Source organism: Sceloporus occidentalis, unplaced genomic scaffold (genome assembly GCF_023333645.1).
Source record: "Sceloporus occidentalis isolate IW3139 unplaced genomic scaffold, rSceOcc1.0.p SCAF_3, whole genome shotgun sequence".
NCBI classification, from domain to species: domain Eukaryota; kingdom Metazoa; phylum Chordata; class Lepidosauria; order Squamata; family Phrynosomatidae; genus Sceloporus; species Sceloporus occidentalis.
Window position 1 is genome coordinate 178,343,856 of NW_028316983.1, and position 17,960 is coordinate 178,361,815.

The 17,960-nt window shown below is 38.4% G+C and overlaps 1 protein-coding gene across 2 annotated transcripts in view; it reads left to right on the plus strand.

The window, feature by feature from the left end:
• Positions 1 to 17,960, plus strand: part of LOC149317165 (protein disulfide-isomerase TMX3-like) — a 36,580-nt gene that overhangs the window by 326 nt on the left and 18,294 nt on the right. Inside the window, exons 2-9 of one of the 2 annotated variants that reach the window (XM_089516958.1) lie at positions 2,501 to 2,555; positions 7,220 to 7,259; positions 10,681 to 10,804; positions 11,079 to 11,124; positions 11,424 to 11,504; positions 12,510 to 12,609; positions 13,242 to 13,319; positions 16,107 to 16,173. In XM_089516958.1, the coding sequence (XP_089373084.1) occupies positions 2,501 to 2,555; positions 7,220 to 7,259; positions 10,681 to 10,804; positions 11,079 to 11,124; positions 11,424 to 11,504; positions 12,510 to 12,609; positions 13,242 to 13,319; positions 16,107 to 16,173 (591 nt within the window). Of the gene's footprint in view, positions 1 to 2,500; positions 2,556 to 7,219; positions 7,260 to 8,907; positions 8,927 to 10,680; positions 10,805 to 11,078; positions 11,125 to 11,423; positions 11,505 to 12,509; positions 12,610 to 13,241; positions 13,320 to 16,106; positions 16,174 to 17,960 lie in introns of those variants that run through there. The other variant, XM_089516959.1, reaches the window with a different exon arrangement.

Genomic DNA, 17,960 nt, shown 5'->3' on the forward strand with positions numbered 1-17,960 from the left:
CCTGTGCTCCTGGCCCTCCAGGTGACTTTGGACTTCAGCTCCCAGAATCCCTGACCACCGACCAAGGTGTTGGTGGCTTCTGGGAGGTGTAGTCCAGCCCCCCCCCCCCAGAGGAGGACTAGGGTTTTTTTGGGAACTCCTCCTCCTTGGCCAATGGTCAGGGATTCTGGGTGGAGAAGTCCAAAACATCTGGAGAGAAAAAAGGGGGGCTTGCCGCCTTGCCATGGAGCAGAAAGGGCAGGACAAAGGATGCCCTTTCTGTTCAATGGATGCAAGCTCCACCTCAACATTAGGAGGGCCCTCTGACAGTAAGGGCTGTTTGACAGTGGAACAAACTCCCTCGGAGTGTAATGGAGTCTCCTTCCTTAGAGGTCTTTAAACAGAGGCTAGATGGCATCTGTCAGGGATGCTTTGACTGAGAGTTCCTGCATGGCAGGGGTTGGGCTGAATGGCCCTTGCGGTCTCTTCCAACTCTATGATTCTATGACAGCGCTCCCTTTCTCTTTCCAAGGGTGGGCTGTGTGGCAGAACCTTTGGCCCTCAGTGCAGAGCATTTGGCCCCCACCAAATCCCTGTTCCCCCCAAATATTATTAACCAAGGGTTGCAGCGACCTCCTCCAGTTCTTTACCATTGGCCATGGTGGTTGGGGCTGGTGGGACCTCTGGAAGAAGCATCCCGAGAGCCAAAAAGTATCCCTTGGCCTACAAGCGGAGTAGACATGTTCTCTCTCGGGGCACTTGTATAGTGCTTTTCAGTAGCGAATTATTATGCCTGTGTTTCACTCCTCCTGCATGGGTTGGTTCTCTCTCCCACAAAAGGCACAAATGGTTTGAAATGGTAAGAGTTCCTCAGAATGAACATGTGGAAAGGTAGGAGGAGCACTCAGTGGTCTTGTTCTACCTCTCTCTCTCTCTGGGATGTGCCTTCCCTCCATGGTTTAACAGAAAGAGGATTTGGCCCAATGGATCCAGTCCTCTCTGCTCTGCCGTCCAGAGAGAGCAAGAGAGGGAAGCAAAGGAGCCTATGTTACTTTATATTGTATATCGAATTGCTTTTATTGTAAGCCACTTTGATTGTTGTTAACAGAAATGCGGGACAGAAATACATTTATTATTATTATTATTATTATTATTATTAATACTCATTCTGGATAGTGAAGCTGGGCCTAATCCTTTCCACTGTGCTGCCTAGAGGAAAAAAGAATGAATGGCCAGGTAGAGCCTCCCTGAGAGAAAAAGCAGATCTGACGTTGTGAGGGCTGCTGTTTGCAGTCATAGCTCTTGCCATTATGTAAAGTCCGTGGCTAGTTCTATCAGTCCCCAATCTCTCTTGCTGTATTCCCCAAAAGGAGAATGCAAGCCAACAAGAAGAGTAGCCACTGACTCTTCTTGTTTATCTATCCTCTGTCTCTGGATAGGAGATACAGATGAGAGGATTCAGCTAGTAGTAGCGCAAGGGACCAAACAGACAGGCCAAAATAAAGCTGCTTTGAGTCACTTTGGAGGTATGCTGTTTAAATGACACACATATCTTAAGAGGCCAGAAGACGTGTCAAAACTGTGCTCCAATCCTTAGGACTGGAGCATGGCTTTGGTGCGGCTTCTGGCCTTTTAGGACGCATGCATCATTTAAACAACATACCTCCAAAGTGACCTGAAGCAGCTTTATTTTGGCCTGTCTGTTCAGGCCCCAAGTCATTTTCCTGCTCCTCCTGGTAGAATGACTGAAGCAATGCTTGCTTGGTTATTCTTTTTTGACAGCATTGGGAGGGGGAGAAAATATCTGACAGGGCCATCCAAAGTCAACTGGCAGGTGCTTGTCCTTGTTCTGGTTGGGGTTTTAGTTTTTATTTGGGTTTTGTTGTTTTCTTCATGGAAACTGTTACAAGTGAACAAGTGAAATTTTATCGCATTTACTTTCCTTCTGAGAAGTTGTCTTTGTCCACCTGCAGTGTTCCTGTAGGCACAGCGATGTTAATGTTTGGGGACAGTGATCCAGTCTTTACTGTTACTGGTAGAGTTTGCAGTTTAAGCCTCATCTGTTTGTCTTTCTTCACAGCGGAAGTGTGTGTGTTATATGTTCTGAATCTGACCACTTGTGTGCTCTTTATGTGGGTATCTGTTAGAAAAGTAGGATAACTATTCATAGAAATGAGGACAAGGAAAAACCAAAATCTTCTAAAGTGTAAAACCACATGGAACCTTTTTAGATGTATATTAGAAATCAGTGGTGCTTTACAACAAGGGCAGGTAAACTTACGGTCTTCCAGGTGTTATACCACTTTTCACCATTGATCATTGGTTGCACTGGCTGAGGCTGATTGGTACTGGATTCTGACAATATATATAGTCAACAGGTTCTCTAAGTTGGTTTGGATGCATATGGAGGACAATTGCAAAGTAGACTGCTTGGGGAGGTATATTGGTACATGTAACCCTCTGTTGTATAGACCAGAACTTACTCTGTTTTTTCCTCTTCTATTCCTTTTTCTTTTGGTAGCTGCTGCATTTATACTTATTGTAGATGCATCTTATGTGGAAGACTTAGATGACTCGTAAGTATGCAGTGTTTCTTTTGCACATTATGCCTTTAGAAAAATTCCTTTATATTAGAATGTGAGGTGTATGTGGTTCCCCTGGGCCCTCCAATTTTTATTTTACAGTTACTTTCCCAGGATGTCTCTAAGGGAGATGTTAGGGGGCACATGAAGCAAAAAATACCATGTGGCTCTTACCTATAGGGAATGTACTCCTACCTTGTGTGTGTGGTATAACCCTATAATACCTACCATAGCCCACCTTTTCTTTTTAGTGTATATAGAAGTGATTCTTCTATAACTTGACTCACTGATGTACTTCATACATCATACTTGTCTTGCATAGGAATGTTACAGCTAATGAGGGCAAGTGATAATTATGCTATTTTAACATTTACCAGAGTTGTCCTAAAATATAAAAGAAATGAGTATCTCATGAACACAGTGGGAAATATGAATGTGAATTTCATTATGTGTATACTATCACTACTATTTATAGTAATACAAAATTATTATTCCATATCTGGAGCTCCAAAATCCAAAATATTGCACAATCAATCCAAAATTGTCCACATGGTTGGCTGAGATAGTGACACCTTTGCTTTCTGATGGTTCAGTGTACACACAAACCTTCTTTTATGCTCAGAAGTATAAAAATGCTATGTATAACATTCCTTACGCTATGTGTATTATGTACACAAAACATAAATGAATTTCATGTTTAGACATGCATCCCATCTCCAAGATATTTCATTATGTATATGCAAATATTCCAAAACCTGAAATCCAAAATACTTCTAGTCCCAGGTATTTTAGATAGTTGAGACTCTACCTGTACTAATACTATTATTCATAACACAGCTAGGCACTATACAAAAATTAAATATATATTCTGTCCATGAGGTTGTTGCATAGTCTCAGGATGACTAAAATGTTATAATTCTTGTTCTCCCTCTTAGTTCTACTGAGAGGTTGCAGCAATCTCTGTGTTGAAACAACAGAAGCATTGCACAAAAATTTCCATTTAGCTTGCTGCTTCAGAAGCTTTGTTTGGCTTATAAAGTTTATTACTCTGTAAAATACTGCTTAAAGCTAGCATTGTTTAGGGGTTTGAGCATTGGACTATGGAGACCAGAGTTTAAGTTCTGGCTTGGCCATGTAGAACCCACCAGACAACCTTGGACAAGTCACTCTCTCTCAGGATGGCAGTGGCAAATCTCTTCTGAAGAAACTTGCCAAGAAAACCTCTGATAGAACCCACCTTAGGGTCACCATAAGATGGGAACGGCTTGAAGGTACAGAGCAACAATAAAGCTAACACACTTTAAAATAAGCAGTTTGAGATGTATTAAATACGCATATATTTCTGAAAATTAGGCCTGCTAGATTTTCACTTTAGAAATATTCTGTAATAGAGATACATAGGCTGTAGAAAGCTAAGATATTCAATATAGTTATGTCACTGGAAGCAAAACTTCCACACACAGCCCATCACAGATTTTACACAGTTATTCATGGAAGAACCTGCTACCAAAGGAAAGGGAGAGGGATGCTATTAACAGCACAGTCTCTTTATTTTGCATATTGACACATCATAGAATTAATAAGCCTGGCTCTTCAACACCACCTCCGAGAACTTTGTTAAGAAACTCATTGGATGTTGAGATGTATAGTGTCCAAACTGAGACTCCTTTGTCTCATAATTTTCAAATATAGCACACAGTTTAAATGGACTTTGTTATGGATCAGGAACATTGAAACAAAGATGTAGTTTTTATGGATTACAGTAATACTATTTTCCATCTTGCTGATGGAATACCAGTTTGAATCAGGCAGATACTTTACTTTATATTGTCTAAATTGTTAGACTGCACATTATCATTTCCTTGATGTTTTTATTTTGACTGCTGTGGCATCAGAAATGACCAAACTACCTAGACCTAGACTGCCTGGCATCGAAGGACTAATTGTAGTTCCACAGAGAGGAGAAGTCTGCAGTTAGCTAACTCTTCTGAACAAAGTTTCTTACTTTTCTATTACTGAATGTTACTAATTATCACCAACCATTTTAGAACCCCCAAGGATCACAAAGAAGAAAATTATCAAGGGGAGAAAGCACAGGATCTCAGACAGGATTAGTCTCACTTTCACTCCTTCTTCGGTGAACTACTTAATGCTTCCCTTCTCTGGAAGACCTCATTTATCAGTTGGCACAGCTTGTCTGCCCAGAAGCTTTTTGCCCCAATCAGTTAGTGGAAGTGGCCTTGGTTTTAAAGAAATGAAACAAAACCTCTTGAAGAATGACAGAGAATGCAAGAGACTAGAAGATGTGCCACCTTTAGATTTTGCCCAAGTTTTTGAAGATCTTTACATATTCCTAAGATATAGAAACAAAAGCTTTGTAGGGTAAAAACAAATTTTGAAATGTTTAGGTCAATTTATGGTAGTTTAAGTTTTTGCTTGATTTCCACGGACAGGAATTAATTGTCTGTGTAAAATGGGGGAGAACAGAATAGAATGCCCAGTTCCCTTTTGTGCCCAACATAAACCAAGGAAAGCACTAGAAGAAAGCTCTCTCCTTCATGCCCTACATAGAAATGCAATGGCCAAATCGAGGAGGGCTGCAGCTTCCTGGTTTTCATCTGTCAGCTCTTACCAAGCTAGTGAATTTTTTTCTTGTAGACTGCTGTGTATACTTGACTATAAGTCAATCCCTTGTATAAATTGAGGGCAGGTTTGGGGGACAAAATTATGGATTTTGTTATGACTCTTGGATACGTCAAGGGTAAACTTAGGGACCTGCAACAAAGAATCTAAATGATGAAGCAAAGGAAATAATGACAAAGAAACTACAACATTATGGCAGGCATAACTGTTTTAGCTCACACTAAAGGCTGGACAGAAGAGAGAGTAGAGGGAGGTCAGTGCTTCCAGGACAGATTGCACTCTTACCTTTCACCAGAGGATGGTTCCCTTTTTAATAAGAGTTAAAGTATAGTATTTACATTGACCCATGGATAAGTCGACCTATGTTTTTTTGGGGTCAATTTTTTACTAAAATTTCTAGACTTATGCATGAATATATACTGTAAAAACCTTTGTGTCCTTATTTACAAGACTTTGGCCTGAAACGCAAGGACCACTTTTGTGGCCACTTTGGGGGTGTGGTGTTCAAACTATACATGCCGCCAAAGTGGCTGGAAGCTGCCCCGGGCTGCAGTGTGGTGCCATGATCCAGGTTAAATCCAACTCTTGCTGGTGCTGGTTTGGAACCATGGGACTGGCACGCTTCGGGAGCAGGCTGTGTGGTCGCCACTGTCCCAGTCTGATTGCAGCCAAATTGGCCTCCAGCCACTCTTTACCAGCTATATGCTTTGGCCTTTTCATATCTATCTCTCTGCTTAAGGGCAAAAATGGACAGGGTCAACTGTATATATTCGTGTATAAGTCTAGAAATTTTAGTCAAAAATTGACCCCATAAAACTAAGTCGACTTATCCACAGGTCAATGTAAGTACGATTATTTTAACCTTTCCCCTTCTCTGAATTGATTGGTGAAAGGAAAGAACTTAGTTCATCCCAGGAGCACCCAAATGAAGCAGCAAACCCCTTGGTTCATTCCACCATGATGCCTTTTTGATTGCTTAGATGGGAAAATGGCAGTGGTAGCACCTCTTTGATGCTTCTCCTCAAAGGAGTGCCAAGAGGAATCGGGCTTAGAAGGATCTGAATAAGACATTTCTGTATGAAGACAGTAAAGCTTGTCCTTTACACCCTTTGTCACATACCCCTAAGTTTTATCCTTGACTTATCCACGAGTCATATCAAAATCTATAATTTTGGCCCTAAAACTTGCCCTCAACTTATACATGAGGTTGACTTATAGCCTAGTTAAAAAAGGCATTTACTGAATTGGTGCAAAGCATACAGAAGAAAGAAGCTTTGATATCCGTGAAGGTGAGAAATGGACCCTGGTGTGAACTGTATGTATAACTGAATGGTGAAGAAAATAATAATTAAAAAGTCATACTAAGCTCTGCTAGACTAGGTATTTGTCATTTTAAACTTATGTTTAATGTTGTAAGCCGCATCGATTGAATTGGAGAGGCGGGATATAAATATTATTATTTATATATGGTATTTGTCTTGTGTTAACTATTGTTGTACAGTTTCTAGTTACTTAGGTAATTAAGTATTATACTGATACTGTAGAATGAAAATGATATAACTCAGCAGAAAAGTATACATGTGAATGGGCTCTGCTTTTTTAAGATATTTTAATACTCTGTTGTATTTGTGCTTTTGTTGTTGTGTTCTTTCAAGTCATTTTCAACTAATGGCAACCCTAAAGTGAAGCTATCATAGGGTTTTCTTGCAAGATTTGTTCAGAGCAGGTTTGCCTTTGCCTTCTTCTGGGGCTGAGAGAAGTGTGACTTCCCAAGGTAACCCAGTGTGTTTTCATGCCCAAGTGGGGATTCAAACTCTGGTCTTCAGAGTCATAGTGCAACACTCAAACCACTGCACCATACTGACTTAATAAAGAATGTGGTAGCATACTAATAAGATTTATTTGGCAGGATATTCTATAGCCCACTGCAGGTCACTCCATCAGATGTAGTTATATATCTAGCATAGAAATTCCTCTGTCTGAAGCCTTCTTTACTAGTTACACTTCTTTCTTAGGTTTAAAGAGAACCGTAAAGATGACATCTGGCTTGTAGATGTAAGTATGATAGCTTAAAAGTTGTTAGTCTTTGTTAATTTCTATATTAGTTCACTTTATTAAAATTTTCTATAATTCTACCTATCTTAATATCCCACAGAAGACAATTAAGTTAAAATAGAGCACAGTGATGTTTTATTAATTTTAATAGCACACAAGGCTTGACTTTACATTACTGTGTAATGGTTAGGTGGTGTTGTGTGGTAGAAAAATACATTATTGTTTGTTGGCATATGCCTTCAAGTAGTATCCAACTTATTGCAACCCTAAGGCAAACCTGTCCCTGGGTTTTCTTTGCAAGAATTATTCTGAGGGGGATTACTTTTGCCTTCCTGCGAGGCTGAGAGAATGCAACTTGACATACTAACCTTAATTTTATTGACAGCTAGATAAGCTTTGTATGTTGAGATAATCCAGGAATTACCTTGTTTCAGTTTGGCACTTGCAGTCTTGCATGTACAGTTGGTCTTGCATGTAATAAGAAATAGTGCATAAATAACCTACTCTGCTGCACTCTGAAATAATCTCTGGAGGCCAATGTAATGCACAACATTGCTAAAGAAACATCCAATTCTAAATTTCTTGAATCCCTTTGATTGAGTGTTGCATTAAAAACAACTGCTTCTTTGTTGAATCAATATTTAAGTTGATGAATCAGGCATAAATTTTATATATTCATTCACAGGTTTTCTATATTAAGGAAAAGTATGCCTAAACCCATTTGCTAGTCTCAGCTAGAATAGTCCCATTGAATTAATTGCTGAATATGGGTATATATCAGTTAACAAAGCCTCTGAGAAATAGGCTTCTCTTTACAAAGTCTTTTTATATCTGCTCAGTCCTTCCTTCATCCTTGTTGTTTCTAGCTGAAAGCTTTTTTTTAAATCAGCAACAGCATTAGGAAGATGATGAAAGGGTCCTAGAGAAACATGCTTTCAGTGGCAGCATGTCTGCAGTAAACAGTGCAATAAACGTGAAGTCGAAGGCTTTCATGGCCAGCATCCATAGTTTTTTGTGGGTTTTTCGGGCTATGTGGCCATATTCTAGAAGAGTTTTTTCCTGACGTTTCCCAGCATCTGTGGCTGGCATCTTCAGAGAATGCTTGCCTGGAAAAGAATGCTTTCCAGGCAAGCATTCTCTGAAGATGCCAGCCACAGATGCTGGCAAAAAGTGCAATAAACCTTCAGCTGGGACAGAATTGGATTCTTCTCTAGCTACACTTACTGTAGCTGTGTCAGCCTCCAACAGGCAAGGTGAACACCAATTGCCTCCAGAAACATATGTGAACAGCAGAACACAGAGAAAAAAGGGGAGAGCAGTTCACTCCTAACACATTAAAATAGGATTGATCTATAAATTTGGCCAGCAAAATGGAAAAGTGGAGATTGAGGAAAGAAAAAGAAAAATCATCCCTGGATACATTTTGGAAGCTTTGATCTTAGAAGGTTTAAAGTCTTTGTATTTACTCATGCAAGGCTTACCTAACCTCCTCTCCACCATTTTATATGTTCATATTTTTAATTCAGAATAAAACATCTGCTGAAACATGTTCACACTACAGTTCTTTTTTTGTGATAGGATGTTTCCTATCTTTCAGTGTTTTTTCTGCCTCTAGTATTAAAGTTTCTATTGAAGAAGTATTGCTAGGAACATCTTCATTAACTCAGGTATACCTGTATTAAGTCACCCCTTAAGTAAATCTAATTCACTGATGTAGCATTCTCTAATTAGGATTGACTCTTAGATTTGGGCCTTAAAATGTACTGTTGAATAGCACTTTTGCAAACGTGATAATCCCCATCTGTCCAGATAAGTGCGCTCATGCCTAAGAACATCGGTGTTATTACCTTCCCTTTTTCCTGGCAATGTTCCCTGGCAGAAGAACATTGACTAGTTCTGAAAGTTGAGGATATGAAGCACGTAGTGGAAGAAGGGTGTGGGCGATAAACCCAACTATAGTTATATAATGTTGACTTCTGAATTAGTTATTGACATTTGAGAAAATAATTATAATTCTTCTTCGTGGTCTCTGCAAATCACGCAAATGGGTTATTGTGCACCTGCGCAGCAATGCTTGGAAACTTCTAGAATCTCAGGGCAAAAGTTAGTTAGCAATTTTTTGCAACTTTTGGGCGGTAGCTTCACCCACCCCTATATAGCCCCCAATGGTCCCGCTCTTCCCCAGTTCCAAATGAGCCACGTAGGTGCGACAGTAAGGCTAGCAAAGTGAGCAGGACACTGACGGGAAGGATGGGTGGGTTTGTGTGAATTTGCAGATGACCACTCGAAGAATCACGGTTACAGGTGACCAGCCTGTTCTTCTTCGTGGTCTCTGTGAATCACACAAATGGGTTAGACTGACAAGCTCAGATCAGAGGAGGAGAGAGTGTCATGACACAGGTTGTAAAGTTAAACAGCTGAATTTATTAATAATAAAGATATCCATGGCAAAGGCACCTGTCATTGTCATTTGTCAACATAAAATAGACCATAACTAGTCAATGCAAACTAGAAAGTAACACCGCCCTCCCATGAGACTCACTTTATTGACTTACCAAGGACATTACAAAGTTCTAGCAATAGTTCAGGATACTCATTTCAACATCAACATTCAAGAAAAAAAGTCAGCTCTATCTGCTTATGAAGCAATGTGTGTTGCTTCACCTCTGCATGTGAAGGAAACCTCATTCTATTCTTCTTGACAGCCTTTCTCAGCGATTCCTTGTAGAAATTAAAAAGCAAGTGCATTGGAATAGAACCTTGAGGACACCAAAATGAAGTCTCTATGGACCAGAGCGCTATCCGTTATTACATAAAAACTAAACTATTCTTCTTGAACTTGCCGGAGGAACACTTTAACAGAAAATGAAGTTGTTATTTGTTGGACAAAAGTAATAATAGAAAAGCTTGTTTGGTCTTGTTCTGACTTCTGATGGGTCTTCTGGAATAAGGAAGCTGAATTTGCAGAGGTCCCAAATAGCAATTGTCTGAAAGTTCCAAATGCATTTGTGACAGAATCACTATAAAGCAGGGTAGGGAACATTTGACCTGCAGGTATAGGTCCAAATCACACTGCAAAATAATCCAGTTTGAAACTGCTTTAACTGCCCTGGCTCAGTGCTAGGGAATGCTGGGAATTGTAGTTTATTGCAGTACTAGTGCTCTCAGACAGAGAAGGTTAAATGTCGCTCAAAATTACAGTTCCCAGAATTCCCTAGCATTGTGGCAGGGCAGTTGTAGTGGTTTCAAATTGAGTTATTCCTGCAGTTTGTTTTGGACCATAGTCACACTAAAATTCTCATCATCCCTGACTGTGCTGGCTAAAGATGAAAACTGGATTGGAACATAATCTGAAGAGCCACATATTCTCTTCCCCAGCTCTAAATTACTCCTCTGACTTCTTATTTTTGGTTGCTCTTAGTTCTATGCACCTTGGTGTGGCCATTGCAAAAAACTGGAGCCAGTGTGGAATGAAGTTGGCAAAGAGATGGGAAGCATTGGTTCTCCAGTTAAAGTTGGGAAGATGGATGCAACTTCTTATTCTAGTAAGTTTACTGTTGAATACTCTATATTAAAATAACAATCTTATGTATTTTCAAAAAAGCTGGAAGGAAATGTGCAGTACATGTTTCAAAGTGAAAAGTTTTTTCATCACATAGTATGTTCCTAACATAATTCAAGTGCTTCAGTAGTGTTATAACTTGTCTGATTGATGCAGTGTACTGTAATTGCTTCCACAAAAGTGTCAGTGAACTATTTCAGAGAGGGGATAAGCAAAGGTACTCTTCTATATTGTCAATTATGCTATTGTTTCTTTAGGCATTGCTTCCGAATTTGGAGTTCGAGGCTATCCAACCATTAAGCTGTAAGTTGAATTCTTCATCTTGTTTATGAACCTGCTAATGCTTTGTAATGTCACCAGTGTCTTCTGTCGAGGCTGGTATTCTTTTCCTCTCTTTACTCTTGCCCTTGCTGAAAGCTAACTGGTACTGTGAGAAGCACTTCAAAGCCACTCAGTTGTCCACTTTTTGCTTCCTCGCAATAGTGTTTATGAAATACATTGGAATAATTTGTTCTTAAAATGTTTATTAAACACACCTTTTCCTCCTGGTTATCTCTTGTTTGACATGTTGATTCATCCATCTTTAATATTGTTTTATTTAGGCTTAAAGGTGACTTGGCATACAACTATAGAGGCCCTAGGACCAAGGAAGATATTATTGAGTTTGCAAACAGAGTATCAGGGTAAGTATTTATAGACATATGAATTCAGTCCAGTCTAGCATGTGGAGTGGTCAGTTTACACTATTTTTTAAAATGCATGGATACAGAGAAATGAGAAAAATTAAGCCCATGTTGTTCACTGCGCTTGAAGTGGATAAGAGGCCACTTCAAACTGTTACAGCTAGCAGATTCCTCTCTTTCCCTTTCCCGGTTTATTTCAGTCTTGTCTGTATGGTTTCCTCTGTCATCTTAGCAAACCATTCACATAACTGAAACCATCAATTCCACAGTCTTGACAAGCAGTATGATTAGATGTAAGGATTTGTCACCAAAAGCAGTGTGATCATTAATACGTTGTTAATGTGATTCATTACAATGTCAGTTTTCCATAATGCTGTCACAAAAGGACAGGCATGGTTTCAGAATAGTTTTTCAGTTAAACTTACAAAATTAAAACAAAAAGAATAAGTATTTGGTTCATCAACTTTTCCCATACTTTGATTCTGTAGTTTAGTTGTAGTTTTGTTACCCAAAGTGATGGTCCATGTACCAGTGCCAGTCACTAACCCATCACCTGCTGGTCCCTGGTGAAAGAAACAAACAAAGCTTCTGGGAACAAATACGTTATTTGTCCCTGATACACTGGGGCATATCAGATAGTTTAAGAAGTACTGTCCTAACTTATAGTAAGAACTAATGATCAAAGGTATCTCACACTAGTCTTTAAAGCATTAAAAAACATTTTTAAAAATTATACATTTAAAAAATACATACTTGTATTAAACAGAGTTTATATATTTTTATGGCTTTTGCTTGTCTTTGACTGCAAATTCCTTAGCAATGGAAGAATGCTGTAAAGCAGCTTAATGTCTGCATAGTGTTTGTTGTCTTGTTTTTTAAAGATAGCTACCCTAGTTTGAAATCCTATCTGGCAATACTGGCAACAAAAACTCAGGAAAGTTACTGAAAAAGATGCTCCATGATTTTGTCTTGCTAACAATTATATAGTTTTCCTCTGTTTTTTAGACCTATTATCCGACCACTCCCTAGCCAGCAGATGTTTGTGCATGTGCAAAAGAGGCATCGTGTATTTTTTCTGTACGTTGGTGGGGAATCCCCATTAAAGGTCTGATATATCATTAAATATGTATTTTTTAATTTTTTTATATTGCTCAGTACCAAATGAATGTATATTTTAACACATGCTTCCTAGAACTATTCAAATAGTGGGAATGTGAGCACTAAATGTATTGTACAGTGTTATACATATACTTATAATACCAGTTTACTGTGTTGAATTCAGAATAAGTACAATGTAAGGAATTAGACACATTTTAGTGATAAAAGAATAGAGTGATGTTTTTTTTTAAAAAAATAAAGTGGAAACAAAAGGTTTTTACAAAGTTGATAGGAGAAAAATAGTCTGGCAGCTTATACAAAAATAGTATAAGCTGCAACTATGCCTGCATATTTGTAACAATTTGTGTAACAGGATGATCATGCTGTTTCATTATGATGACCAGGAATAGCACAGAAACACTTACAAACCCTTTCAGTGGGTATTGGTGAAGGAATCAAAATCCTATGCAAGTATATATTAGAAACTTAAAGTCACTTTTGATGTCCCCTCCATGCTAGAACATGTTCTTAGAAGATGTAACAGGAACATAATATGCCAAATTATGTATTGTTTTGTAATCCAAGAATATTTATGAAGATTGAGAAACTGTTTTAAAATATCTATTTGTATTTCCACAGGAAAAATACATAGAAGTTGCTTCCGAACTAATTGTTTATACATACTTTTTTTCTGCCTCAGAAGAGATACTACCTAAGGTAAATTATTTAACAATGTGCTTGAAGTAACAGTGATTCATGTTAAGAAATGTGCTACCACTCCTACTGCTATTTTTATTGTTATGTGTTGGTTGAGCAAATAGTGGTCCTCCAGATGTTGCTGGTCTGCCACTCCAAGCTGCAGTACCAAACATGACCAGCAATGAGAAATACTTAAAGGTGCAATACATTACTCCTCTGAAAACACATCAAGCCACCACAAGTGATGAGCCATCATTAACGTTTAACAGCAACAAGCTCCCTTGGGTGAGGAAAGTTGTGCTTGTCCAAAATTAAGAAGACTCACCATTATACATTGTTCAGTTATATATGATTTGTCAATGTGTATAGGCGAGATATACAATAATGTACTAATATCTGTTTGCTAAGGGATAGAATAATATTAATGCAGATTGGAATATTCACTAATTTGTGTTATTCTGAAGGCAACCATTGATGCTTTACATTTACATTCATAAAGCTGTCCTTTGGCATTTTGAATTGGATAGGTCTCTCTGACCTTTGTTCGTTTGAAGGCAAACTAAGGGCATATCCACACTACAGAAATAAAGCAGTTGGACACCACTTTAACTACCGTGACTCTTTTCCTAGAATCCTCGGATTTGTAGTTTGGTGAGGCATCAGACTTCTCTGACAGACCAGTCTGAATACCTTACCAAACTACAAATCTCAGAATGGAAGAATGACAGTTCCATTGGTTTCGAACTGTTTCATTTTCTGGAGTGTGGAAGAGCTGTAAAAGATGTTTTCTTTTGCTAGTTATTACTGTGGGGAATTAATGTAAATCTTCATTACAGATTTAGGGTAGGCCTTTCCTTTAAAACAACAAAACCTCTAAAATTGGCTTTTTTTGTGTGTGTGGTATCAAAATAATTGTATGTCGATTGTTTTCATGGTGTCATTTGCATGCCCTGAAAACTAAGGTATTTTTTTAAAAAAATCATTAGAAAAAATAAGCTGACATTTCAAGCAGACATAAATAATTAGTAAGCACGTTGTATTTCATCAACAGGATCAAAATACTTTTGTTTAATCTGGAATATTCACCTATATTAGAGGGACACAGAGACTCAGCATTTAAGATGCCAACTCTGATGACTGCAAGGTTTTCAGATTGACAGTTTGAGACCCAAGTGCTGTGTGATAGAGTGAGCTTCTGTCACTAGTCCCAGCTTCTGCCAACATAGCAGTTTCAAAACTGTATAAGTGCAAGTAGTTAAATAAGTACCACTTTGATGGGAGAGTAACAGCATTCCGTGCAGTCATGCTGGCCACATGATCATGCAAGTCATCTTTGACAGTGCCAGCTCTTTGGCTTAGTAACAGAGGTGAGCACCTCCCCCTACAGTAAGACACAACTAGAGAGTCACGCCAAAGGGGAACCTTCATGTTTTATTCACCTATATTGTAATACAGTTGTCCCTCCATTTTCACAGGGAATCCATTCCGGACCCCCCCTCCCCCAGCACGAAAATGGAAATTCGCACATATTCCTATTCCATTGGCTTTAATGACTATGCACGTCTGGGTGCACACGCCATTTTAACCCTCCCCACTTGCAGCTGCATGGAGGACCGAGACCGTGGCCTCAAAGTCCACGAAAATGGAAGGAAGACTGTATTATGGTTATATTGCTATACAGGACAATGCACTAAATAATATTATAGAAGTTATATCCTATCATGAATATGGCTGCAGTGTTGACAAGTTTTCCCCATTAGTATTAATTAAAGGGAGAGACACCTAAGACAAAGCTGGGTAGAATGTTCATAGTATGTGTGTATTCTGAGACAGTGTACTTTAGTTGTTTCTGTTGTAAGTATTCATAGTGACTCTGTTATACCTTTAGGGTTTAATGCAAGAATAGTTGCTAAGAGTCTCCTTTAATTTGCTCTAGGGATCATCCTACCTGTGTGCTGTCTTGGGAATCCCCCCTCCCCTGCTTTGTGCTACTTTTTTTAAAAAAAGTTCAGGATTTGTAAGCTTGAAAAATGGGGACAAAGAATTTCAAGCTAGCTAGAGAATAAAAATGCAGCTTCCAACTTTTCACCTGTTAATTTAAAAAATATACACTGAAATTGCTCTAGGCATGTTATGGGCACTTTATTAAATGTAGATGTTAAATGTTCAATGTTTGATATTCAGTAGTCTCCCCCCCCTCCACTAATTAGCTCCTTTTTTATAACACACTAACTTCTTTCTTTGTTTAGTCAGATATTAAACAGAAATATTATTGAACTGAAATGCTTGAAAGATCCATTGCAATATATCTGAGGTCTTTTTCTTCCCAATTTTTATATGCATATTGTATATTTATAAATAAAAAATGATTAATTTTTTATTTATATCCCACCCCTCTGTCCAAGACAACTGGGGCAGCTTACAGGTTAAAACAGTACAGTCCCAAATCCCAATATCCCACCCCGCCTAAAATAACAATTGAACAATTCACAGTTTAAAACATACTTTAAAATAATCAATCGAACAGTGGCTATAGCAGACTTAAAAATCAAAAGTTTTATCTTATTCCTTTGTAAATGTTTTCATCTGAAAAGAGACCAACTAACTAGAAGTTCTACTGCACATTTATGCAGGGAATCAATCTGTGGCATTTTTTAAAATTCATTTTCTTCCATGTGTTTTGTAGTCATTTATGAACAAACTACAGAAGGCTAGGAGGTGGGAAAGATAGATGTATGCAGGTAGTTCATTTTGTTCGCAAATTAAATGATTTTGTTCATCTTTTTCAATATCTTACTCTTTCAGTTTGTGACACCCTCTGAGATGCCTGCTGTTCTTGTCTTTAAAGATGGAGATTATTTCGTATATGATGGTATGTTCAAGGGCATAATAGATTAAGAGGATAGTAATATGCCAGTAAGATGCATATGTTTTACTTTTGGTATGTGGAGAGATCTTGTATCACCTTTGAGATTAACTAAAAGAAAGAAATTGACAGCATGAACTTTTGTAGAATTCAGACTACTTCCTCAGATGTAGCATTTGTTCCCCTTAAAAGTTTGGGTAAACATATGTGCAGGTTCATTATTCTTCAAAATTGCCAAAACTGTGCTTGGCAGTAGATGGCCCTTTCACCTTTAGGGATTTAGAAATAGCACCAACTGTGATGAACACATGAGGCACGATATAGCTTATCCTTCAAATCAGGTTCATCTGCTATCACCAGGATGTTACTTACAAGCAGGTGTTTTGAAAAGTCCATGGTGCACACTGCATTGCTAAGGTCTATCCTGATTCTTTAAATATCGTTTAACACCATTGGCTCGTAAAACATAATTGATTAAAAGGTGTGAAGAGTGGTTGTGCATAAGTGCTCAGTAAGCCACTAAAATTTCTTGTCTTTATCCTTCCACTACTGTTTGGTTTATTGTTAGCTGAGTGAGCAACATTTCCTTTCAAAAAGTACAATTTCAGTTAATAGTATGTAATATATATGTATGTGTTAGTATGTATTAATATGATTAAAATATAGTATTGCTTATTGAAGATCTGAAACATGCTCCAAAATATTTTTGACATACTGTAATACTATGTAGAAAGATTGTGTACGTATCAATTTTATTTTTATAGAAACTTGCAATTTTAATGTAGCAAGTAGAATCTTGCAATCAGATCTTTCTGTGTATTGTTGTACCCATATATTATCTGAGCCTAAAGCTGAGGTGACTGAAAAATAAAACAAAAATAAGAGACAAGGATTTCCTACACTAAGTTGGATCATTTAGAAAAATGAAGGGTTTTTTTTTTAGTTTTTAGAATGCAATTAGATTCAGCCTGGAAGAAAGTCTAAGGCGTGTTACAGACCGCCCCTTTGGGGCGGCCTGTAACCGGCCCTTTCCCCGCTGTATCGGGGCCTCAGCTGCCACAACGGCAGCCTCCGCGGCCCCGATCTGCCACTTTCCAGGCCGCGGGGAAGCGGCAAAAGGCCTATGTTCTGTAAGTGACAGATATAACAATGACTTACACATTATTATTATTATCATCATCATTATTATTATAGCCCACCTTTCTCCCAACATAGGAACTTAAAGTGCCTAACAGCAAATTTAAAAAACAATATAATTTAATAACAGCACGACATTAAAATGTATAAATATAAAATTAAAAGTTAAAATAGTTATGAATTAAAATGTAACATGTTAAAAATACAAACCTTAAAATTTAAAACACACAGCATTTAAATCACAACCCTTAGCAGACTGAAAAGGTCTGACAGCATGTTTTTGGGCCCAAACAGACGGGCCAAAATAGAGCTGCTTCAGGTCATTTTGGAGATATGCAGTTTAAATGATGCATGCATCCTAAGGACTTTTAAGATGCGTGTGTCAATAAACAGCATACCTCCAAAGTGACCCAAAGCAGCTTCTGTTTGGGCCCTTTATCTGCTGCCGAACGGATAAAAGTGATGGAGCCATGCTTGCCTTTCTAGGGAGGGAGTTCCAAAGCTTGGGAGCAGCCACTGAGAAGACCCTTTCTCTTGTCCCACCAAACGAGCCTGAGAGGGCAGTGGGACAAAGACAAGGGCCTCTCCAGATGATCTCAACACCCTAATGGGCTCATAAAGGGAGATATGGTCCTTCAAATCACCTCAACCCACGC